Below are 22,382 nucleotides of genomic sequence, written 5' to 3'. Positions count from 1 at the left end.
CCCCGTCCTCAAGTTTACCCACAACCCCTTCCTGGACTCTTATCGATTGTAATGAGTACTTTTAGCATTTCTGTACAGTTTTTAATGCATCCATGGCCGTTATTGAGCAATTTTCGTTGCCATGGTGTCTGTCCACGTTTCTCTGTCCGCATCATTCCTTTCTGCGAGCGGAAGCACAGAAATACTGGACACAAACCGACATGCCGTTGGCATCGCTGTCCATGCTTCGTCCATTCTTGGCTAACCACGTAGGGAGACAAGTAGCGAGCGTCAACCACAATCTCGTTCAAGAAAGTTTACCCGTCACTTTTGGAAGGTACCCCTTGAAGAATGCGTCCGGGAAGAAGTCCCAAGGACACGAGCAAGCTGCGCTGGTTCTTCAATATGTATGTACATTCATGTGCTCATACACATCACGAAGATATATAGATTCATAGGTAGTCTGCCAAAAAACAACTCCCAAAACCATGGTGTCCAAAAACTGCATACATATCAATAGGCGATCGCCGAGCCCATCTGATGAAAAGGACCTTGGCCGCTCACCCCTGTCTACCATCGGTCTTAATAAATGGCGTCTACCATAGCGTCTGGGAAAGACGTTTGCATCAGTCATCACTTCAAAAGGATATGCGGAGATGCGCAACCTACCGTCTTCCTCATCACATGAATAAAATCCTCCACCGTAACCTCCTTATCCCCATCCCTATCCGCCTCCTCCAACATCTCGCGAATCTCATCCTCCGTCAAATGCTCCCCAACAACAGCAGCGATAGTGCGTAGATCGCTCGCGGCTATCCTCTGCGGGATGATTCCGTGCTGCTGCAGCAGTTTGTCGGCGGTTGGTGCGTTGATGAGCGCACGCCCGCCGGATGCCCCGGTTTCGCCAAGAGCGGGATTTACAAAGTATTGAAAGAGTTTGACCATCTCTTCGCGGGCGACTTTCTCTGCCTAGCTGGCGGGATTGCTTTCAGTCCATGGATGGTCGATGAAGGCCCCCGAAGAACAACATACCACCACTCACCATCTTCCGCTCCATCAACTTCAAGAACTCCGCAAACGTAACACTCCCACTCCCATCATCATCCATCTCATCCAACATCCTCCTCACATCCTCGCTATTCGACTCAAAACCCATCGCCCGCATCGCTACCCGCCACTCCTTGCCCGTGATCTCCCCCGACCCGTCCTCGTCAAACAGATCAAAGGCTTCCCGGATCTCCCGTGTTTGCGCTTCGGTTAGTTTGAACTTTCGTGTTTTGGGGGCCGGGCCGTGTGTTGATACCGGGACCGCTGTTGGTGCTGGCGCTGGGGCTGCGGCGGGGAGATTGTCAATGGATACGGATTTCTTTCCACCAGCTTTCTTCGCTCCTTCGCCGTTGGTAGCTGAGGCCTTTCCTGCTCCTTCCGCCGGACCTTTGCGGGTCGTGATGTCTGGGAGCTCTTTATTCGAGGGCGCCTTGTATGTGATTAACGGAGCAGCGTTGGAAGAGGGCGCGGCGTTTGCATCTCCTCCTAGCTGTGGTGGTTTGCGGGGTATTGGAGGAAGCTTCCCGCCCTCAAGATGGTTGGCCGCTCTTGGCGTTTCCATATTCTACGTCGTTGCAAGGAATGAGCACGGTACAGCCTTTCGTTCAGTAGTCGATTTACAGGTTGACTTGGTGGCTTTCGATCAACGAGGTATCTCAGGGAGACCAAAGTACTGTATGTAGCGCCCTTGTCGCCTGATACAGTTGTCGCAATCTCCCAGGGCCTTCCTCCAAAAAATACAATCGTGAAGCCAACAAGTCGAAACGAGCGCGTCCTCAAGAAGACGGCAAACGGACAGCAGCATTCAGGGCCGATTCAGAGCAGCTTTCGTACAATTCATTCAACTCAGTCCGCACGAACAACATCTCACAGCAATGTCCGGCCAACGGTGGATCGTCCCAATAGAGCCCCTCTTCCCGCTCCTCCTCATCGGGGGAATGGGCTGGGTCATGAAGTCTGGGCTGGCGGCATATCAGAAGTACGAGAACTACGGAAAGGTTCGTATTTTGCGGACACATACACTTTACACAGGAGTCGAAGGGACGGGGAAGATGGAGGACGGAAGGGGACCGTCGGATGAGAAGGGACCGACTGAGGACTGTGGATTCCAACTTGAAACCAGCTGCCTATCAAGTGGTCGGATCCGTCACCGGGAATTACCGTTAACGAACATTCCCTTCAACTCTTTCATACTCCAGCCGAAACGATGGAACGTCGACCGCTGGGACCGACGCATGATGGAGCGGGACAGTCGCTTGACCGGAAACGTCAACTTCCAAAGGGTAAGTTACTCACACACTCAATCCCCAACGCCAATCACGTACTCAACAAACATCTCCTTGCAGGCCGAAGTAGAGGCACCGACAGCGTTCCTGACCAACAGCGCATGGGAACTCGAGCGACCATTCTGGTAGAGCCCATCGAGAGCGGATAGGAATGGAATGATGGGACCCTTTCTTTGTATACCAGCGAGAGTTTTTTTCGTAGACTATATGCAAAACGATGGCTTTTGCAGAATACAACATGTTCAGAACGATTTGATGGGTTGTTTGGATGCCCTTGAGGAGTGCGGTCGGGAGCGGAGCGTCTGCGTGCTGTCTACGGTTGGTCCGGAGAGACAGTCTGCTTCCAACGCTGCACTCAGTCTGGCCCAACCCAAAGTATGACTCAAGTGCTATTGAACCGAAGTTCATGCAGGTTGTTCCAAAGGACAGGGTAGGAATTTACAAGCAATGGTTGTCGTCAGGGAATCGGATCCATACCGTTGGGTATGCTCTGTAAGTCGGTACTATGAAGCTATGCCTAATGGGGGACTATCGTGGGGACTATACGCTTTGACGAGGTGAAGAGCCAAAAACAGAATGTTGCCAAACGTAAACGCAATCTACTCCCCTTTGGGAGTACGCCTCGCTTTGCGCATACCCGGGATAGCTTCGAAAATGTAAGCCAGTGCCATAACAACACCGAAACATGAGAGGAGGAAGAAGTTGTCCCGTGCTACGGCCTGCACGGAAGGATTATCAGACACAGGACTCCACTGTGCGAGGCTCAACGTAATGAAAGGCAGTAACGTACCACGGCGTGGCCAACCCCTGTGACAGCTTTGCGCCCTAACCGAATGAGGACGTTCGATGTGTATTTTGGCTGCGGATGTGGAGAAAATGAGGGCAGAAGGGGTGGATTGAGCATACAAATCCTGTTGAGAAAAGCGAGTTGTGAAGTTCATGGAGGTTTTAGCATACCTCCACTTTGCCGTCCAGGATGTCCTCGATTGCTGACAAGACCGAGGCTTTCTCAAAGCCAATGGGCTGACCGGACTTTTGGACCGTGTAGAACTTGTCCTCCTACGATAAAGGAACTTGAGTAAACCAGAAATCTCCAGTAGCTACTGATGCACACCGTACCTTCGAGTCCACAACAATGAGATACGGATACTTTCCCCGAGATACGCCGTAAATACCATCAACGTAGGTATCCCACTTCACACCATCCAACCAGGTAAACAGAACCGGTTTCGAGTCCTTATCCTTCGCCTCAGCCTTCCCGCGAGCAGTCGACGCCTCTCCGAGAGATTTGAGGAGGTCCGGCTTGCGCGAATCCGACGGGTCCATGATACCCATAACAACAAGATTGTCCCCTTCAAAGATCTCTTTATGGGTATCTGAATCCAAAGTCAGGACACGCGGGTGACGGTGGGTGGACACGAATTTGCGCAAGTACCGACGCCCATCGTCGTTGTTGTGATAATCACCAACGTATTTAATGGCCGTCGCCCCATGGTCTTTCATGGCAACCAGATGCGGTCCGTGGGCGGAGACCTTCAGCAAAGTGTTCGCCGCTGGGTCGATGGTCATGTAGAATTTGGCGTCGCTGCGCAGTGAGGAGGCTACGGATTTGTAGGCTTTGATGGCGTCTGCGTGTTTAGTGAACTTCTCGCCTAAAGCAAGGAAGAACGCCACTTCGTTGTCCTTCAGAATCTTTGGGATCTCCCCGGACTTCACAACGTGGAAAGGTTGCGTCCCCATGTGCTCCAGGACGTATTCTTTCAATGCTTCCAGCGTACGCTTTCCGTTGTAATCCACCTCCGTGCCCGGCAAATCGAGAAGCTTGACGGTGGGGTATCCTTTGATCCCATGTTCGCGACACAGCTTCCCGTTCTCGTCACAGTTGATACCCCCGATGTTGATCTGGCCCTTCATCAACGGCGCGAGTTCCTCGAAAACGGGCTTCAGTCGCTTACAATGGCCACACCATGGCGCATGGAACATGACGAACCATGGTACATTGTTGGTCAGCGATTTGAAGGTTGCCTCGGTCAGATGCACCATCTGACCATCCGGGTTGGTCTTTTTCTCGTCCAACTCCGCACGCTGCCCAATAATGTTTTTGAGCGCCTCCAGCTTCGATTCATCGGTAGAGGTTTTCAGGATCGCTTGATCAATGTAGGCGTTCAGCTTGTCGATTTGACGCACATCCTGGGGCTCCTCGAGCACTTTGCCGTCGTGTAAGAGACGGACTGTTGGGTAGCTGAGAATCTTCTGGTCCAGGCATAGATCTAGGGGAACCAGGCCTTACTTTCGACTTATTCGCCTCCAGACCTAACTGTAGATTCCTCTTACATACCCTCGTTCTCCGGCCTGCCTGTGCATTCCACTTTGGCGATATTGATCTTCAGCCCAAGCTTCTCCACACGTTCTTGAGCTTTATGCCAAACCGGTGTGTACCTACCACAAACATAGGTTAGACGATCTTCACCATCGGAACTCGTCAGCGCAAAACAAGGACACTCCATACTCACGCTCTGCAATGTCCACAGAAGTTAGACCCAAAGAACAACAAGTGGGCCCCGGTCGCTACCGTCTCCGTAAACTTGGATGGCTCGAGGTGCTTGACGAGCTTGTCGACGGCAACGTACTCTTCTTCTGAAGGAACGTTTGCGCTGCCTCTCGCTGGCGAGAAGGTGAAGAGGGCTAGCAGGAGGAGCCATATGGAGGCCCGCTTGGGCAGTATTGCTGTTGTCCTCATCCTGGTTAGTGCTATGTGCTCCCCGGGTGAAGCAACGGCGTGAAATGTGACCCCCAAGGCCGATGAGAAATAGCGGCTGCTGCCGCCTGCCCAAGATCATACAGTCTCTTGCCTCACGCGTTTCCCACGAGCCCCGCTCCCCCGCCTTTCAATAACGCTCCAGTGCTATTTTAAGACCCCAGGAAGGCACTTCATTCTTCCCTTCGGAGGTTGGAAGCCGATCTATATCTCAGCTCCCTGCTGTGCGAGTCCTTTCCATAGTGCTCTCGAGAACCACAGTACGATAGATATACCGTCTCGTAGAGCAATTGCCGCTCCATTCCCTAACTCCTGTCAATTCGTATTCTCGCTGCGCCTACCTACAAAGCAAGGCTGTCACTGTGCTTAACTGGTAAAAGAGTATGGTTGTGAGGATAGCTGATCGGTGGGACGTTTCCGTAAGTGTTTACATTGAAGCTTCTTACAAGGTTGCGTCGAAAATTGTCGAGGAATGCTAACCTCCAGGGCTGCTTGTTCACCTTAACAGCGGAAAATCGGTTCAGGCTCTTTCGGCGATGTGTTCGCAGGAGAGGACGTGATAACCCAGGAAAAGGTTGCCATCAAGCGTGAACTGGCCTCAGCACCCTATCCGTTGATCAAACACGAATGTGAGTGCACATTCGATTCGTCTTCCCCCAATATACACAGGATTCTCACGCTTGCCTTACTCAGATGGAATGTATCAAGAATTCGTACACGTCGAAGGATTCCCACAAATCAAGTATGGAGGCATTGAGGGGCCGTATCATATCATTGTGATGGAGCGTTTGGGACCAACGTTGAAGGACCTTCACTTCGACTCGCCTGGAGGGAGGTTACCGCTGCGGACGGTGGTGTACTGTGCGGTGCAGACGTTGCGGAGGCTGAGGGCGTTGCATGATCGAGGGATAGTCTTTCGCGACGTGGTGAGTTTGCCCTGCTTCGAACTATTTCAGCCGATGCTCGCGTGCTAAGTTTGTATGCATTCAGAAATCGGGGCAGTTCTGCGTTGGCCGTGCCGGCGACGACATCAGCCAGTCGCCGACAATATACATGATAGACTTCGGCTTGGCGAAGTGGTTCATAGACGAAGCTGGAAAGCACGTCACCGGCAAGAAGATCGATATCAAACGATCCAAGACTGGAACCGCTCGATATGCGTCGCTCAACGTACATCGAGGATTAGAGCATTCGAGGAGGGATGACCTTGAGTCCCTAGCATATGTCCTCATTGAGTTGGTGCAAGGGTAAGGCTTGGGTCGAAAGCAGAAAAGTCGAAAACTCTACTGAGACATCTTTTTTATATTTTCCAGACGTCTCCCATGGTCCAACCTCCGAGCCCACAATCCTGGGGCCGGCTGGAAGAAAGCGCTAGCGATGAAAGAACAAGCGTACATATCAGAATTGGTATCCGGTCTCCCCGACGCCTTCAGAATACTTCTCGAATATGCGCGTGGAATGAAGTTCACCGACACGCCCGACTACGATATGCTGGATAAGCTGTTTGCGGATCTGTACGAGAAACTGAGTCCGCGCGGCCCAGGAGAGGACGGGGAGAGACCGCTGGTGTGGGAGGTCGAAGCTCCGGCTAATGGAGGCTGGTAACGGACAGTCCTTTCGGAGAGCATGTCCCTCAACCACGACCATGACAACGGTGGACGACCGCAAACATCGTGCGCACCGCCGCTTCGTGGACAAGCCAAACCGTATACCCTCCATGCGTTCACCACCGCTCTTACGATACCCCCCCTGGACATCTTTCGAGATCCTGAGTCTATTTGAGTGATGTTGCTCCTGCGTTTTCATTCTGCTTACGACGTATCGGCGTATCCCATTCCCCCCTCCCGTATTTGAGTGTTCTTTGCATGTCTTCCTATTTCTCTCCTTCCCCGTCCCTGCTTGATGTGTGTATGATTCTGTGTAGATATGGAAGAGTACTCTCTCAGTTCTTTCATGTGCCACTTTGCCCTATGCCCTATGTCTGTCTTGCACTGTGGTTGCCCTGAGCAGTGGTAGTTGCCCAAAACAAGCCTCTTATGGAGCGGAGTTTGGGGTGCAATGGTGAGTCACACCACGCGTTTGACAGCAGCGTTTCGCCGTTTTGCGGCCTTTCCTTTTCCAGCGCAACGATTCAACAGCAACACAGGGCCCTTCCGTCTTGCTGGCAACGATACGCTTAATTCGCCGCATCGTTGTTGAGCCACCCCCCACCTCACTCACTATCAACGTTCGGCCGGGGTCTTGGAGGGGAAAGTGACTCCCCCCGCCGCCCCATGCGTTGGACTGCCTTAGTGTTTCCACAACCTCATTATTTCATAGAACCAATCGGTCCGAAAACCACCGCCCTCGCCCGTCTTTGCACCTCGCACAGTATGCCCCTCCCGTTGGTCTCCGGCCTCTCGATGGGTCTCCGCTTCAGGACGAAATTTATATTCGGACTCGTCACGGCACTCTGTCTGCTCTACTTCCTTACCGGCCGTCGGAGTTCGGCGTCATTCGAACAGGCATTGCAGGAGAATGTGGTGTTGGAGGATATAGCCGCAGCGAACGGGATAGAGGAACCCGCCGCAGCCGCTGTCGACGCAAAAGTCCCACCCGTCGTCGCCGCTGTCCTCCCACCACCCTCGAAAACAACCTTCCCCCGACCGTCAGGGGTGGACCCAGCACTAGTCCCAGTAGTATCCTCCTTCTTCAACGGTCGCCTCCCGAAGGGAATAACCGGCCGCGCCCTGTCGCGAGTGTACGAATGGGCGGAAAAGGCGGAAATGGCGGATCTTGCCGCTCGCCGGGCATACGACGAAGCGGTCGATGCTAAAGCTATGCTCTACATATCGGCCGCTACGAATATGAAGGACCTCATTTCGCGATACTGGCAAACTCACGCTTTGCATTACAATGCGTCTATCCAGCTGCGGGCTGCTGAGCGGATCCGTGAGTTCCTGCTGGACCCCACGTTTGCGGTTACTGGATCGGGCGTCTCGCCTTTGCAACCGAAGAAGACCCCTCTTTGCCTGATAGCGACATACGAAGGACAGAACGATGCGTTCCCCGATTACGCAACCGTTTTGGTGGATAGCGTTGCCAGGAACGCGCCGTATGCAGATCTTCACCTGTTTGTGCACAACACGACAAAGGCGTCTTTCCCTCACGATATGCAGAGACCGAACGTTAAGATCATCGATATTTCGCATATTCACCCTAGTTACTCATACCGTGGATTCGCTGGATTGGCTACCGACCGTCTCTGCAAGGCCCTGGGCCGGGAACCGCCGGCAGATTTGGCATTGGGTTGGGAAGGATATGACCAGGAGTGCGATACTCTCGAGCGCCGACTCCGCGCGTTCGAGGGCCGCGGTGGGTCTGTTATTGACCAGTTGCGTGGTGCTTGGGGCACACTCTTTGCCGAGCAAGTCTCGTCAGACCGGTGCGATTCGTGGGGGTGGATTGATGTAGGCACCGCGGTCGGAGACCTGAGTCGCTGGATGGATAACAAACTCATCAAAGACGCCGACCTCTTCACCGCCCACGAAGGCGACGCCTGGCGCCTGTACCTCCGCAGCTCCTTCACCGTACACAACTACCGCACAACCCAACCTTCCCCCGTCAAGAAGTCCGTCACCACCAACCCGCGCCCCACCCCGTCCGACATCACCACCCTCTGGAAACACTGCAAATCGCTCTCCTCCATCCCCGCCCTTCTCACCACCTTTGCCAACCCCTCCGACTGGCTCTCCCTCACCGAAGGCTGCTACTCCCACTCCGCCATCCACGCCCCGGGCATTTCCACCGTCCTGGCCCCCTGGCAACTCCCCTCATGGGCCGACACCCGTCTGCTGATCGTCCACGACGGCCGCGCACACTATTGCGTTGGGGAAAGCAACGCCGAAAGTTGTCGTGGGTGGGTGAGGGGGTTCGCGCGCGAGAAGGAGGAGCTGGCAGCGGCGATGAGAAACCCGGCTTTGGGCAAGAAGACGGCCATATCCAAACCCCTCGCGTTCCATACCGCGAAAGAAATCTTCTCCAACCCATCCACATCCTCGCACCCTGTCACGCTCCTCCCCCGCAAAACACAAAAATGCTCCGAATGGTTACCAGCTGAATACAACCTCTGCACCGACAAAACCGCCGTGGAGCTCATCGACCAGGCCGTCGCGAACAACCAGATCGCCGTCCAACTCGTCGTCTCGGACGAGAAGAGCAGCGTCATCGCAACAGTAGAAACCTTCCCGCGCCCAGACGACGGTGTCGCCAACCCCGGCGTCGGGGGTACAAACACCAACAGCCGCGGAGTCGGGGAGATGCTGCTCGTGCGGTTCTTGGAATGGACGTCTAAGCAGTCGAAGGACGCTGACGCCAAGAAGGACACTGCTGCTGCTGCGGTTGCGAATATGGGGAAGGAAGCCGGTGTGAAAACGCCGAAATTGGAGAAGACGTGGTTTTATACGGTTGCGAATGGGAGTATACAGATCTCGCCGGGGAAGATTCTTTTGCATACCGTTGGTGGGTGGTGGTATTGAGTGCTTGGCTAGATGACGCACGGCGTAGACTCTACGTTGAGTGGCGTACGGGCTTGGGGACCCGTCTGCTGGATGGACGTGGTAAGGTTGTATTCGGATGGCGTATGGATTAGCAGTGGAATATAGTAATTTAATCGGTGGTTTTAGGCTACATTCGTTTCTCAATTATGATATTTTTGTCATAGCGTTGCGGACTCTGTCCTGGTGCGTAACATTTTCAAGCCATGGAGCTTCGGAAACATGGTACCAAAACGGATGGGGATTATCCTTCGTAAACGTAACGTGGCGTACGGTTTTGCCCAAAAAATCGACAAAAAAAGTGCGGACCCCAAAACTATCGGCGGAGAACCCAGCCCAGCCGTCCAAAAACGTGAGCCTCCTACTCCTGATTCAACTTCTTCCACCCAACCACACTCCTAAAGACAAACTCCAACACATGCTTCGCATCCCTTTTGTCCGCCTCCAACCGCTCATTCACCCCCAATATCGCCCCGCACTCCCGCACATAGTACTCCAGATCCTCGTCGGTGCACTTGTTGGTCAGCTGCGCGAGACGCACGCGGTCGCTTGCAAAGGCGTCGTCGAGGTCGAAGAGGTCCAAAGAGGGTGCGGGGAGGTCGACGAGCATGGGCGGGAAGGTGGCGGGGGTGAGGGGGAGGAGGGGGGTTTCGAACTGTGTGGGTGCAAATCTAGATTAGCTGCGCTTCGAGACGCTTGCTGGTAGTCCGAAACCATCCGTCTCACCTGAGGCTGTATCAACGTCAACGGCTCCTTCTTCAACCCCAGCTGCTCATACATCTCCACAGCCGCAGGCACGAGTTTGGCGTCAAACTGAAACAGCTGCATATCGAATAACGCCGTGAAATCTTTTGGCAGCTCTTCGCTTTCCTGCAGGCAGGACCGTAGCGTTGTTGATAGTTCGGCGGTGTCGGGGAGGTAGTGGTAGTCGGAGATCTGAGATGTTTACGAGGAATGAGGATTGTGTACGAGATGGGGTGGAAAGGAAAGGTGGGGACTTACGTCGGGTTCGTTGGCGTCTATACTATTGAGGACAATCTTATCTTCACGAACAGTTAGTAACCTGATCGGTTTGTGTTCAGCATTCAGAGCGGGCGTACCTGATGTGCAGAATTGTATCAGGACATCGAGCAGTTTCCCGTTTTCCTCCTTGTCGATGTACGTGTCGGAGAACATCTGCGTGGACGCCACGACCACCAGTTTTCCGGACCCATTCTGTTTCGTGCTTTTCATTGAGTGACTGTGGTGACGGCGAAGAGGGAACTCTGAGGGTAACTTACGGGATTTACGTAGGCCGCACCCACGGGCCGGTTGAGCGGGTACGATACGGTACCGGACGATAAGATTGGTATTGCCGGTTTTTGTACGTTGAGGGTGGCGCCAAATGGATATACGAATGTCAAAGAGCTTTGGACGTCTTGAATCAGACCCAAGGTTGGCAATGACTCGATCAAAGAACGTAACCTCACCTTGGACTGAACTTCCCAGTTTCTGGTACGGTGTTTGTCCCTTCTGCCAGCACCCCCACCCGCTTGCCCGCTGCTCGGTTGATCTCGCGATTGAGCACTCCGTTCGCTACATAGACCTCTTTTGGGTGGTAATATTTGTAGTACACCGTTCGCGTTACAGAATCTGCCGAGGGAGGCGTGCCGCCGAGTCAGCCAATGCGTTCGAAGCGCAAAACTTAATGCGTATTCATGGGGCACATAGTTGTGCGCACCTGGATTGACCATCATGCCGTACTCCTCCAGCAGGTAGTTGAAATTCGTTTCCAGGGCTGCCTCCCCTCCCTCTCCCGTTAAGTACAATATCGAACCTCCATTGTCCATATATGCTTTCAGCGCTGCGAACTGGAAGACGGGTCAATCGATATGCGCTTCGAGCGATTTGGTGACGGACCCTCACATACCTCTGCAGTAGTGAACTTTTCTTTCGGCCCTCCAAAAACTAGAAGATCCGTATCCGCAAGCTTTGCGGCGCTCATCTCCTCCTTGAAGCTAATATCATTGATAACAGATTAGACCCTGCATCTTTCATATGGACCCAATCCGACCAGCACAACAAACTCACAGTCCCAGCTTGAATCCATTGCGCAATCTTCTCTGCATCGTCTTGAACCCATTACTCGGCGTCATCGTCTCCTTCTTGCTGATATTGAACAAGACGTTCGCGACGCCCTTTTCGGTGTTTCTCCCTCCCGGTCCCACCCCACCCACAAATGTATCTTGCCCTGGCCCTATCGTTATGCCACCACCGAGGGTCCCGGGCTTCCCTAATCCCCCTGCATATCCTGACGGCATGTTGGTGGTGGGCGGGCCATAGGATTTTGACGACGACCGAGGGTAGCTGCCCGGCAGACTTTCTGGCGAGCCGCCGGAGAGCATTGCTGGAAGTGTGGATATGACCTGACTGGCCGAGGGTCTCCAAAGCCGACTACCGGTATTTGTGGGAGCACTGCTGTTTGAAGTTTAGCAAACTGGAAATGGCGAACGCAAAAAGCAGGTCTGCACCAACGCACCGTTCTAAAGCGCTACGCGACAGGCAGTGTTGCAAATGACACGTCGCAGATGGTCTGAAAACGCGTCCTTCTCGCTTCGTCGCCTCAGCTAGGTACTCTCGGGAGAACAGAGCAAGATGCCAGGATGAAGATGGGTATGGTTTGTCCTGTTCGGTGTTGTCAATTGGGTGGGAATGGGCAGCGTCGCCGTGGGAAGAAGCCCCAGCCGTAACGCGTCTTGCTCCTCTTGCTCGCCCTGCGTGACGCTGGCTCTTTCAAACTCCTCCGTCGAAGTCCGACGTGGACAGTTGCATTCAGAACCCTACGGTCGCCGGGAAGAATGAAGCAGCTGAGGATTGCCCTGCTCGTTTGCGACACGCCGTTGCCAGGTATGATAGGACAGCGGGCGGCTCAATGGCTCGATGCAACTCAGGCGTGATGTCATGACGTTCAGTCACCGTTTGCTCATTTCCCATTCTCTCACTCGCTTTGCAGTCGTATGTGAGAACTATGGGGACTATCGTACGTACATCTGCAAGATGAATCACACGGCTCGTTGGAGTTCGCTCTGCTAACCTCGTTTTCTCGCTGTGTCCCACCTCTGCAGCCAAGCTCTTTGAGGAGCTGTTCAGGAAGGTCAGTACCTTCTTGAAGCTGCCGAAGACAATGTCGCTGCTTTAACCCGTATCCGATTATTAGGCACATACCTCTTTAAAAATGAGAATACCCATCGATTTTATATTGACGTCTTTCGATGTGACATTGGAACAATATCCCGAAAATGTCACCGATTTCGATGCCTACGTTCTCACCGGGTCGAGTAAGGCTAACCCGTTGCACCACCAAAGCCCTATTTCGCACATCCAGAATCCGATAATGATGCTGTTCCTTCCTCCCTCTTTCAGAGTTCTCGGCCTATGAGAAGGACACTATCCCATGGATCAAACGCTTAGGCGATTACGTGGTTGAGATATGTGAAAAAACTGACGCGAAGCTGGTTGGGATATGTTTCGGACATCAGATCATAGCTCAGGCGTTGGATGGAAGCGGTAAGAAGGCGTGGCCCCGCCTGAGATGGTTTTGATGGGCAGTCAATCCTCAGCGTGCCGTTCATGTTTTCGCAGTTGTGAAGAATCCGAAGGGCTGGGAGGTCGGGTGGACGGAGATGTCGCTCAATGAGCGAGGGATGAAGCTCTTCGGCACGGACAAGACGATCGTGGTAAGAAAGCGGTCGGCGCAAGATGTCCCATAGTGGAGTATCTCAACCTTCCACGTACAACTCGACATCAGAAACTGCAACAAATGCATCAAGACCATGTCGCCACCGTCCCACCGGGCTTCGAGATCCTTGCATATACCGAGAAGTGTCCTGTGCACGCGATGATTGGGCGGGACGGTCGGATCTTGACCGTGCAGGGGCATCCGGAGGTGAGAGGATGAAGGGCGTTATATCACCATGGGAGGACTCCGAGCCAACTTACTTGTCCTTTTCAGTTCGTTCCCGGCGTTGTCATGGAAATCGTCAAGTAGGTAATGGACCGGCGGCACACTATGCACTGAGGGTACTGACATGAATGATCATTCTCAGAGCAAGGAAAGCCGCCAACGTCTTTTCCGAGGATGTCGCGAAAGCAGTACAGGAGCGCGTGAACAATCCGGCAGACAGCGCTTGGTTCGCAGAACAGATATTATCCTTCATTGCTCAGCCAAATCAGACTAAGCCATAGAGTATATGCAGGCGAACTACACAGTGGAAACTGTGCCCAGCGATGTAGCGTAGGCCTAGTTTTTTCGTGCTTTACAGAATTCCGATATACATAGAAATGATACAATACGTCCACCCGATGAGGCGTCCCCACTCAAGATGAAGGTGTAAGGCCCCTAGCTCCAGCCTGTAACCGCCCATGCGTTCGCGGCAGCCCTAAAAGCCAAAGCATCACTACTTTGTAAGTCGCCATCGCCCAAGGCCGCTGACTGAACAACGGCACCTCCGCATACGGCCCAAAAGCAGTGTCCGCAACTCCCAACGCCCTACAAATAAGCGGCAGCGCTATCGCCACAACAAGCAACAACATGACATTAGCAATCAAATGCCGCGCGGTAGTCCGATACGGACGCAACTTGATCTGCGGAACGAGCGCGTAGAACCCAACCACCGTAGCGACAGTAAAGAACGCCGAACCGAGGAATTCGGTCAATACCCACCACAGCGGTGGCGGTTCACCCACCACGTTGACATCTACGGTGGAGAACCCCCATAGCCGGATACTGGATGAGGTCAGGACGTTGTTTGCGAGACTGAGCAGGATCCGGAGCATGACTGACAGGAAACATGTGATGTAGATGCCGTAGGAGAGTCCGACTAGGAGGAGGCGGATGAAAGGGTTGAGCTCCTGGGTTTTGCGGAGGAGGGCGATTTTGGTGGTTAGGGATTTGATTTGAGTGCGGAGGGCGCGGTCGTCTGGTGAGGTGATGCTGTTGCGCGGGGCTGGTGATGAGGAGCGCGAGCGGGTTGATGATGGGAAGATGGAAGACTTTCTTCTCGTGGTGTTGTTGGTTGTCGTAGATGAAGATGAGGTGTGAAGCTGGTTCTCGAGGGCCATGATCTCAAACTCCAATTCGGTAATCTGACTCGCTATCTGTGTCCGATGGTTGAGGGGAAGTGCGTATGCGCTCGTCATGCCAAAGATCTCGGATACCCCGTACGGGGTAGCAAATCCGCACACCAGTCCGCACGGTAAGCTGACGAGGATGTTGAGAGCCGACATGTACGGATGCGACTCCATGAACGCCTGTACGCCGAGGATTCGGGTGGTGCTGTAGATGAAGCCGACGCCTAGCAGCCAGAATAGGACGGCGGTTTGCAGGGATTCTTTCGTCCGGGCGAACCAGGTTCGGCCATTGGCTTCGAGGAGGAGGTAGCAGTATGGCATGATGCCGTAGAGGGAGATGGAGCACGCCGTGAATGAATAGTTCCAGAACCTGCAAGAGCAGGAGACGTCAGGTCGCAGCTATTTTACAACAACCACATTTTGCGCTTACTCACCTCTCAAGCAGGGACCGCGGCATCATCCTCACGAACGCTACAGTGATCGGAAGAAGAGACAACGCCGACAAAGCCGACGCCAATCCCATCGAGCAAAGCAAAAACGCGACAACAGGCTGCTGCGACATCTCATCATCGTCCACATCCGACTCATCCGACGTATAGGTCGCCACCTCTCCCAACCCACTCCCTCCCGGCCCAACACTATTCCGTCTCCGCCGTCTCAGGTTCCGGGGTGACGGGCTCCCGTTAGCCCCACCTATACTCCTCCTCCTCGTCAAGCTCGGCGGCGTGCCCGGTACACTGTCTCGCCCCCACGTACTGCCCCGTCTCCCCACACTCGACCGTCGACGCGCGCGCGGCTGGCGGATATCGACGAACCGCCCGTCATGGAGCCGTAACCAGCCGCGGTTGTACTGGTATCGACGGAGGATGGCGATGGAGCATGATTGGAGGGCGAGGGCGCCGAGGAGGCAGTAGACGACTTCGGCGGAGTTTTGGGAGAAGGATTCGAGAGATGGTTCGGGCATGCTTGCGCGTCGGTTTTGAATTCAACGCTCTCGAGCGAGTACCTGAAATATGGTTGAGACCGGGAAACGAAGGGTCCCTATTGAAGTGCCATGCTGGGCTCTAAAGTACAAACCCCTTCCTTCTTATTGTATCAATGTCTTCATATGACGTCGCAAGATGACAGTTGGAATGGAGATTGAAACGCAGAAAAAACCCGTCTGACACGTAACCGCTATTGGCGTCCAAAGCGCAAGTCAAGAGGTCAAGCTTCAAGTCAAAGTCATCGTGAAGCCTGCATGCCTCCCCTGGGACGTCTTTGAGTAAGCAACGGTATAAACTGCTCGCGGAGAGGGTTCCTCAACATTTCCGCACCCACGCCCCGTCGGCACATGTTGAGACGAGGCCGGAGTTCAGGAAGCAACAACCCCTTTGGCCGCGCTCAAGACGCCGGAGACGAAGAAGACTACCCGCTTCTGCCCACATCCACTTTCAGTTCCCCTCGCTCGCGTACCACCGCCGACTACATCCCCTCCTATTCCTCATCGTACGCTAGGACCCATCACGGCGAACGTCGTGTAGCCGCATCCTCGCAGAGTGAAGACCCTCACGCCGTGCCGCCACCGAAATTGGAAAACAAATACGTCACGATGCTTTATTACTCGAAACAGGCTTACATCGCCTACGGCGCCACCATCTTTGGCACAATCGTGTTTTTGAACTTGCTGTTCAGTGGGAACGGGGAGCAGTTCAACGTGGGGAAGTTTTTGACGGAGACTTCGCCGTACATGTGGGCGTTGCTGGGAACTAGTCTGACGGTCGGGTTGAGCGTTATTGGTGCTGCATGGTGAGGCACTGGGAAAATTTTCTACTCTGCGTGGCAAAGCCCAACATACTCAAGACATTTTCGCAACAGGGGAATTTATGCCACTGGTTCAAGTCTTTTGGGTGCCGCTGTGCGAGTTCCTCGTATCAGGACCAAGAACCTTATCAGGTAAAGTCTCTCGTCATTTGCACAGCACAAGTCAAAGCTGGGAACATTGACTCTATTGCGCACCGCAGTATCATCTTTTGTGAAGTCGTCGCCATCTACGGTCTCATTATCGCCATCGTCTTCTCGTCGAAACTGAACGATGCAGAATTAGCGGATGGTGCAACATGGCCTAAATCTGCTTATTATTCAGGTGTGGCAGAACTTCCGTTGATGTGGGTTTACCCATTTCCTCGCATCCTAACCGGACTTTGATGACAGGATACGCTTTATTTTGGGGTGGCTTGACGGTGGGATGTGCGAACCTTTTCTGCGGCATATCGGTCGGCATCACGGGATCCACTTGCGCAATAGCAGATGCCGCCGACCCAGTCTTGTTCGTCAAGGTTCTGATTATCGAGATTTTCGGGTCGATTATTGGGCTCTTTGGCCTCATCATTGGATTATTGATGACGTCCAAGGTTCGGGAGTTCGATGTAAAGTAGAGCGGCTTCCAATATATATGGAATATACGACGATTGAGAAAGAAAGTAAACCATCCAGTTCCGCCTGCTACATGTTGGTCTTGCCAAGTGTGCGACACTCGTCAGGAAAACTACATGCTGTTCTGCGCTATATACAAATTACATACATTCGCCGGCCTGCTCTTTCCGTTTCGGGACATCCAAATATATACATAAAAAAGAGATTGCGGCCAACTACGCCTGCAAAGAACGACCCCAGATAAAGAAGGCACAACGCCAAGATTCCTTGTCACGTTTAGGCGCTCTTCCTGGTGTACGATCCACTTGACGCGGTCTCTTCCTTGACAGGGTATGCGAATTTGCGATCCTTCCTGCGCCAGAGCATTTTCCTGGCTTGGCTAGTGGCGTTCGACGTCATGACGTGTACAGCGTGGTTTCTCTTGAATTCCTCAATGAATACGGGGTCCCAGAGCTCAGAAGCTGAAAGCAAAATAAATTGAATAAGACCGAGTGCGAGAAGCAAACTACAGAGAAGCGGACGAGGTAACTCACCGATACCCAAATCTTTGCAGCAGCGCATCAACGCATTGGATTTGACTCCCTCCGACGCGGTGGCAAGTCCTTCTTCAGAGAAGAAGTCGTTTTCCCCACGAGCTTGAGCGACGAACCGGCCGTTGCAGAAGAGGGCGTACTCCCTCGAGATGGTCCTGTTCGTGACGGTGTGATCGCCACGAGGGATGAGCCCCCAAGCTCCGGGACCAAATGCGCGGTTCAGGATACGGCGGTACTTAATCTCTGGCAGGTAAATCATGCCATCTGAAGGGAGATCAAGTCAGGATGCACGCGACCAATCGGTTTTCATTTCTGCTTAAAGAGTTATCTCGCACGGACCGGGCTTGACCTCGATGTCAGCGTTAGGGAGAGGAGCGAGCAAAATCTCGGCCACCTCCTTGGGGAACGGCTCCTGAGCAAGCCCCTTGTGGGACGAAGTCAGATTGAACTCCAGATCACCCTTGCTGGGCTTCGTCTCGTTGGCAAAAGCTGTCGCAGCAGGGAAAGCGGCAGGTTTGCTGGTGCTGTTGGTCGAGGGTGCTTGGGTCTTTGCGAGAGACTGCGGTGAGTATTTGAGGGAAAGTCTCATCCAAAGAGTGACTGGTGAGACAGAAACTCACGGCGAGAAAGCGAACGCTGGACGCTCGCCTGGTGGAAAGGCGCAGGGCAGCGGTGGACAAACGGGTGATTCTGAGCATTTTGGAAGTGTGATTTCAAGGTGGCTGGGGGGATTTGCTATATGAGTACGAAAAGGATTCGAGCAACGTAGGTTCTGTACTCTGAAGAAACCCACCAGCTGAAGATCTGGAGTAGTCGAGTTAGTTGTGATTGTTCTTTCGGTGATCAAGATGGAGTGCGAACTGAAGTTGTCGGTGACGTGAAACGGATGTCCAGAAGGGGGACTTGTCCGGAAGGTGGCGCAGACGTGGCGCGCGCTTGCCTAACGGTTCGTCACATCGGATAGATAACCAAGTCCGCCTGGCCTGTATTCGCAGAGTTCGAAACAGCGTGCAGCCAAACTTACGGCAAACCAGTAAACATGGCTACAGCTACAGGAACAGAAGAAATCTACGTACGATATTAGTAAGTAGGGCCAGTAGACGATGCTCGCTCGGGTTTGGATGCCGGAGAGTCTGCTAGGACTCTTTAGCGCACATTCCACCATCCACCCGTCGATTTGAAAGAAACCGGAGATCAGTGGTTCCACCATCTAGCTCGTTCTAACGCCGCATCTTTCCCACTACAGCGTCGGACACGTCGGCAAATTCGGTCACGAGTTCCTCGAATTCGAGTTCCGGCCGGACGGAAAGCTCCGATATGCGAACTCTTCGAATTACAAAAATGACACTCTTATCAGGAAGGAGGTGTTTGTGAGCCCGTCCTTACTTACGGAGCTGAAGAGGATTGTTGCGGATAGCGAGATTTTGAAGTATGGAGAAGCTGCTTTCATGCTTGGGGAGCTTGCGGACGTTATTGGAGGGCTAGGGTTCGATGGACGGTTGAGTCTGACAAATCTGCCTCAAACAGGGAAGACGATAAGCTATGGCATCAGCCAGATCGCGTTGGACGACAGGAGCTGGAAATTGTGATGGGCAACGAGCACATTTCGTTCACGGTGCGTCCTTCGTGGTGATTCCTTCCCTCGCAATGTACACGGGGCTCATTCAGGATCATTATATCCCGACCAACAGACAGCAAAGATCGGATCATTGATTGACGTGCAGGAAAGCAAAGACCCCGAGGGACTACGAGTGTTTTACTACCTGATCCAAGATCTGAAGTGCTTAGTGTTCTCGCTGATTTCGCTCCACTTCAAAATCAAGCCCATCTGAGGGCAACGATGTCGAAAACAGCTGAGCTATGTAGAAGGGAGGTTACTGGAGGCGGGACGGATGCTGGAAAGCTCTCAACTATACGACAACCGGCGATAGGTCATGTCCAATCGTTCACCACGAGGCCATACTTCATTCGATAATGGCCGAGACAGCTTGCTAGTTGATACGGGACGGGCATTGGGTGGGCAGTTCGACTGCTGGCATCTCTATCTGTAAATAGGTCTTATGTTGCAATAGCTATCTACTCGATATCTACAACACGCATTTCACAGTTCGAGAGTTGGGCCATGGACGTCTGGCGGAATATGCTTGTATACAAGAGGTTCTGCGATGCTTGAGAGGCGAGAGGACTGGTATCCTGCAAGCGTATCCCGAAGCTTAGCTGCTCTGTGTCGCAACATACACGATGTGTCGCAACATATACGAGTCGATCTTCCAGCGTCTTGACGACTTGTGGGACTTATGTGATTGTGACGTTGCAAATGCTTCTCTGTTTCAAAAGCACATAATGGCCCGAGACTCGTAACCCCCGGTGTTCGCAGTGCTAATCCTCAGGTTTAGCTTATCGTGCATCTCTCAAAATCATCATCCAAGTTAGATTGCCATCCGCTTTTGCTTAGCCTCATCAAGATGTTCTGGCTAGCAAGATAGATGCGACCATCACCAGCCAACAAATTGCGGAAATCTGAGAGAACTGCAGCGCGAAACATTAGGGTTCGGTTGCCGCGCACGCAAGACAGGAAGGACCCGATATTAGCAGCCGTTGTTCTACGCGCAAGCCTGTACCCAGTGAAGGATCGCTGTCCATTGAACTCAGGAGCTTTAGGGTATGTATCCACCTCCGTATGCCCCAGATAGCACTGACATTTATCACCGAGACTCCGAGAAGACGAGGGAGTATATGAGCGGTAGGGGCGTGCAACAGTGACTAAACCGCAGCTTGCCCTCGAACCGGAAAATCGTCCAGGAAATGGGGTCTCCAAACCCTAGCACTGCAGATACTCCGGAGGGTGATGAGTTTGCTGTGGACGGGCAGAAAACGGGGGGAAATGGCTATCCTGCACCGCTGTAGGAGGCTGAAGGAACCGCTGGTGCTCCTGCTAGCCCACACACAACGACGACTGGGAGGACGTCCGGTGAACAACTGCTCCCGCTACCCATGTGGAGAAGCCGAAGTGGGCCCTGGGGCAACCCACCGCGGGCAGTTGTGGACGAACACCGTTGGGAAATTGGGGACGCGCAAACAACAGGCAGGACGAGCGGCACGCCTGTGGACAGGGTGACTTTCCATCATGGAAAATGGTCAACCTGTGGTAGAAAACTCCGCCGCTGGACTGTCCGTCGCTGCACCGTACTGTACTGTACTGTATGTATGTACGTATGTAGCTAGCCCTTCTCCCTTCCAACCGCCGACCATATAAAAAGGGCCAGCTGTCCACTTACTGCCTCCCTTTTCCCACATACCAGTCCCATCTTCCTTCCCAATCATTCTTCCAACAAATCAACAAATCATGACCGTTCCAGCCCCCGCCAGCCTCGTTTTCGAGACCTGCACACCTGCGACTTACGACGAGTTTCTGGAATTCGCCGCCCAGTGCAATAGTGACCGCAAGACTCAGTACTGCTTGCACGTCGATGAGACAGCCGTGGGAATCAAGAACGACCTTGTGCAATATGAAGTTGATCCTTTCAAGACCTGGTGAGTACCATTACAATGCTTGATGAAGAAAGTGGCTCTTCAAGTCGTACATCATGGACTGAACGGTTCTTTCCACATAGGTTTGGAGCCAGGAGCACAAATAGCGGCAAACTCCTGTCCGTCGTCGGGTTCGAAGTGAACGAAGCGAGTGCTACAGGCTGGATTCACGGACCATGGGTCTCATACGACGTCGCGGACCCCAACAACGTGATCCGCCGATGGACCTTTGACCAGGCCGTTGCGGCTCTTCCCGTCATGAACATCATCAGGACCTACTACGACATGCGTAGTCAAGACGTCCTCGAGGCTCTAAAGGTCATGGGCTTCACCCCTGCAGACAAGATGTCTTTTGGCATGCAAATGGACGCCAAGGACGTGCGCGGTGTCCCCTGCCCAGCCCTATCTCCGTCCGCCGCCGCCGCCGCAGAGTCTTTCCTCGTCCGCCAGATAAAGATCGATGAGAAGGACGATCTCGCTGCCGTACGCGCCCTGCATGGCAAAACCTTCAAAGACCCTCTGCACGAGTTCAAAGAGGACTCCGTGATCTGGAACTTTGGCGTGTACAGGAAAACCCCCGACTCCGACGCCACAACACCACCCCCAGCATCGGCGCTGGTTGGGTACGCGTGCGTCAGAGGTCAAGGCGACATGCCCACCTGCTACATCGCCTTCCTCGGCATCGAAGAGGCCGAGCGCGGCAAAGGGCTCGGACGGTTGCTCCTTGCTACTATCCGCAAGTGGTTCGCTGAGGAGGAAACCACCCAGCTTGACCAGATGACGTTGACGGTCGATGCGGACAACCTGCGCGCTAAGGGAATCTACCTCGAAACGGGCTTCAAGGAGATTTGCACGGGCGTTGGACCTCTCGGCGAGCGCGACAAGCTGAAGCCCTTGACTGCGGATGAGGTCGCTGAGGCGTTCAAGAAGGCCGAGACTTTGTGAAGAATGATATTCTGAACCGGACGATAGATATACCTTTTAGAGTAGAACATATATATACCGTGTAGCGCTACGGAGGGGTGTACTCGTTGTAGTTTTGTTAGGAGCTTTAGTTCCTCTTAATATGAACAACGACTGCCGGCGTATGTTTCCTGCAAGACACAAAGTACAGTAATAGCAGAATCAATGGAGTGGCTCGTTTAAGTTATATAGTGCACTGTCCTTGCACGCTCTCGTCGTCTTCTAC

At 53.3% G+C, this 22,382-nt stretch overlaps 12 protein-coding genes across 12 annotated transcripts; 7 read left to right on the top strand and 5 right to left on the bottom strand.

Moving 5' to 3' along the window:
* Window positions 1-301: 301 nt before the first annotated feature.
* Window positions 302-1,769, bottom strand: EV422DRAFT_553269 (uncharacterized protein). The gene is made up of 3 exons (XM_053071876.1): window positions 1,022-1,769; window positions 649-948; window positions 302-587 (listed from the first exon to the last, which is right to left on the bottom strand). The coding sequence occupies exons 1-3, from the start codon at window positions 1,586-1,588 to the stop codon at window positions 576-578; spliced, it is 879 nt and encodes a 292-aa protein (XP_052929452.1). The 5' UTR covers window positions 1,589-1,769; the 3' UTR covers window positions 302-575.
* Window positions 1,750-2,622, top strand: EV422DRAFT_583414 (uncharacterized protein). The gene is made up of 3 exons (XM_053073415.1): window positions 1,750-2,024; window positions 2,226-2,309; window positions 2,373-2,622. Exons 1-3 carry the CDS (start codon window positions 1,902-1,904, stop codon window positions 2,439-2,441), a joined length of 276 nt encoding a protein of 91 aa, XP_052929451.1. The 5' UTR covers window positions 1,750-1,901; the 3' UTR covers window positions 2,442-2,622.
* On the bottom strand, window positions 2,617-5,148 carry EV422DRAFT_514919 (thioredoxin-like protein). Its single transcript, XM_053069281.1, has 6 exons — window positions 4,826-5,148; window positions 4,651-4,751; window positions 3,432-4,582; window positions 3,270-3,371; window positions 3,103-3,171; window positions 2,617-3,031 (listed from the first exon to the last, which is right to left on the bottom strand). The coding sequence occupies exons 1-6, from the start codon at window positions 5,050-5,052 to the stop codon at window positions 2,912-2,914; spliced, it is 1,770 nt and encodes a 589-aa protein (XP_052929450.1). The 5' UTR covers window positions 5,053-5,148; the 3' UTR covers window positions 2,617-2,911.
* EV422DRAFT_514915 (kinase-like domain-containing protein) lies at window positions 5,149-7,029 on the top strand. The gene is made up of 6 exons (XM_053069280.1): window positions 5,149-5,330; window positions 5,420-5,489; window positions 5,579-5,699; window positions 5,764-5,996; window positions 6,061-6,317; window positions 6,384-7,029. Exons 2-6 carry the CDS (start codon window positions 5,454-5,456, stop codon window positions 6,673-6,675), a joined length of 939 nt encoding a protein of 312 aa, XP_052929449.1. The 5' UTR covers window positions 5,149-5,330; window positions 5,420-5,453; the 3' UTR covers window positions 6,676-7,029.
* Window positions 7,030-7,154: 125 nt separating this feature from the next.
* Window positions 7,155-9,736, top strand: EV422DRAFT_514913 (uncharacterized protein). The gene has a single exon (XM_053069279.1). The coding sequence runs from the start codon at window positions 7,344-7,346 to the stop codon at window positions 9,585-9,587; it is 2,244 nt and encodes a 747-aa protein (XP_052929448.1). The 5' UTR covers window positions 7,155-7,343; the 3' UTR covers window positions 9,588-9,736.
* A 230-nt stretch (window positions 9,737-9,966) lies between these two features.
* On the bottom strand, window positions 9,967-11,905 carry EV422DRAFT_491623 (uncharacterized protein; the record flags this gene model as incomplete). The annotated part of the gene is made up of 9 exons (XM_053067551.1): window positions 9,967-10,260; window positions 10,332-10,541; window positions 10,608-10,648; window positions 10,706-10,820; window positions 10,886-11,012; window positions 11,075-11,237; window positions 11,326-11,455; window positions 11,515-11,602; window positions 11,676-11,905. The coding sequence occupies 9 exons, from the start codon at window positions 11,903-11,905 to the stop codon at window positions 9,967-9,969; spliced, it is 1,398 nt and encodes a 465-aa protein (XP_052929447.1).
* Window positions 11,906-12,123: 218 nt separating this feature from the next.
* EV422DRAFT_148271 (class I glutamine amidotransferase-like protein) lies at window positions 12,124-13,895 on the top strand. Its single transcript, XM_053064865.1, has 9 exons — window positions 12,124-12,491; window positions 12,598-12,624; window positions 12,710-12,738; window positions 12,802-12,922; window positions 13,008-13,151; window positions 13,227-13,321; window positions 13,393-13,530; window positions 13,597-13,628; window positions 13,691-13,895. The coding sequence occupies exons 1-9, from the start codon at window positions 12,443-12,445 to the stop codon at window positions 13,827-13,829; spliced, it is 774 nt and encodes a 257-aa protein (XP_052929446.1). The 5' UTR covers window positions 12,124-12,442; the 3' UTR covers window positions 13,830-13,895.
* A 66-nt stretch (window positions 13,896-13,961) lies between these two features.
* Window positions 13,962-15,678, bottom strand: EV422DRAFT_503316 (uncharacterized protein; the record flags this gene model as incomplete). Its single annotated transcript, XM_053068335.1, has 2 exons — window positions 13,962-15,084; window positions 15,149-15,678. The coding sequence occupies 2 exons, from the start codon at window positions 15,676-15,678 to the stop codon at window positions 13,962-13,964; spliced, it is 1,653 nt and encodes a 550-aa protein (XP_052929445.1).
* Window positions 15,679-16,305: 627 nt separating this feature from the next.
* Window positions 16,306-17,131, top strand: EV422DRAFT_491538 (ATP synthase subunit C-domain-containing protein; the record flags this gene model as incomplete). Its single annotated transcript, XM_053067544.1, has 4 exons — window positions 16,306-16,502; window positions 16,572-16,649; window positions 16,718-16,839; window positions 16,908-17,131. 4 exons carry the CDS (start codon window positions 16,306-16,308, stop codon window positions 17,129-17,131), a joined length of 621 nt encoding a protein of 206 aa, XP_052929444.1.
* Window positions 17,132-17,405: 274 nt separating this feature from the next.
* On the bottom strand, window positions 17,406-18,360 carry EV422DRAFT_563788 (mitochondrial genome maintenance MGM101-domain-containing protein; the record flags this gene model as incomplete). Its single annotated transcript, XM_053072109.1, has 4 exons — window positions 17,406-17,590; window positions 17,663-17,926; window positions 18,002-18,209; window positions 18,283-18,360. 4 exons carry the CDS (start codon window positions 18,358-18,360, stop codon window positions 17,406-17,408), a joined length of 735 nt encoding a protein of 244 aa, XP_052929443.1.
* Window positions 18,361-18,701: 341 nt separating this feature from the next.
* EV422DRAFT_549748 (mago nashi-like protein 2) lies at window positions 18,702-19,494 on the top strand (the record flags this gene model as incomplete). The annotated part of the gene is made up of 4 exons (XM_053071732.1): window positions 18,702-18,745; window positions 18,909-19,091; window positions 19,190-19,277; window positions 19,354-19,494. 4 exons carry the CDS (start codon window positions 18,702-18,704, stop codon window positions 19,492-19,494), a joined length of 456 nt encoding a protein of 151 aa, XP_052929442.1.
* Window positions 19,495-20,771: 1,277 nt separating this feature from the next.
* On the top strand, window positions 20,772-22,334 carry EV422DRAFT_514891 (acyl-CoA N-acyltransferase). The gene is made up of 3 exons (XM_053069278.1): window positions 20,772-20,867; window positions 20,965-21,196; window positions 21,277-22,334. The coding sequence occupies exons 2-3, from the start codon at window positions 21,009-21,011 to the stop codon at window positions 22,136-22,138; spliced, it is 1,050 nt and encodes a 349-aa protein (XP_052929441.1). The 5' UTR covers window positions 20,772-20,867; window positions 20,965-21,008; the 3' UTR covers window positions 22,139-22,334.
* Window positions 22,335-22,382: the final 48 nt, after the last annotated feature.

The sequence above is a fragment of the Fimicolochytrium jonesii genome (assembly GCF_025526975.1).
Source record: "Fimicolochytrium jonesii strain JEL569 chromosome Unknown EV422scaffold_2, whole genome shotgun sequence".
Taxonomy (NCBI): Eukaryota; Fungi; Chytridiomycota; class Chytridiomycetes; order Spizellomycetales; family Powellomycetaceae; genus Fimicolochytrium; species Fimicolochytrium jonesii.
The sequence above is the reverse complement of the archived record's forward strand: the minus strand, read 5'-3'. Positions and strand labels throughout refer to the sequence as shown.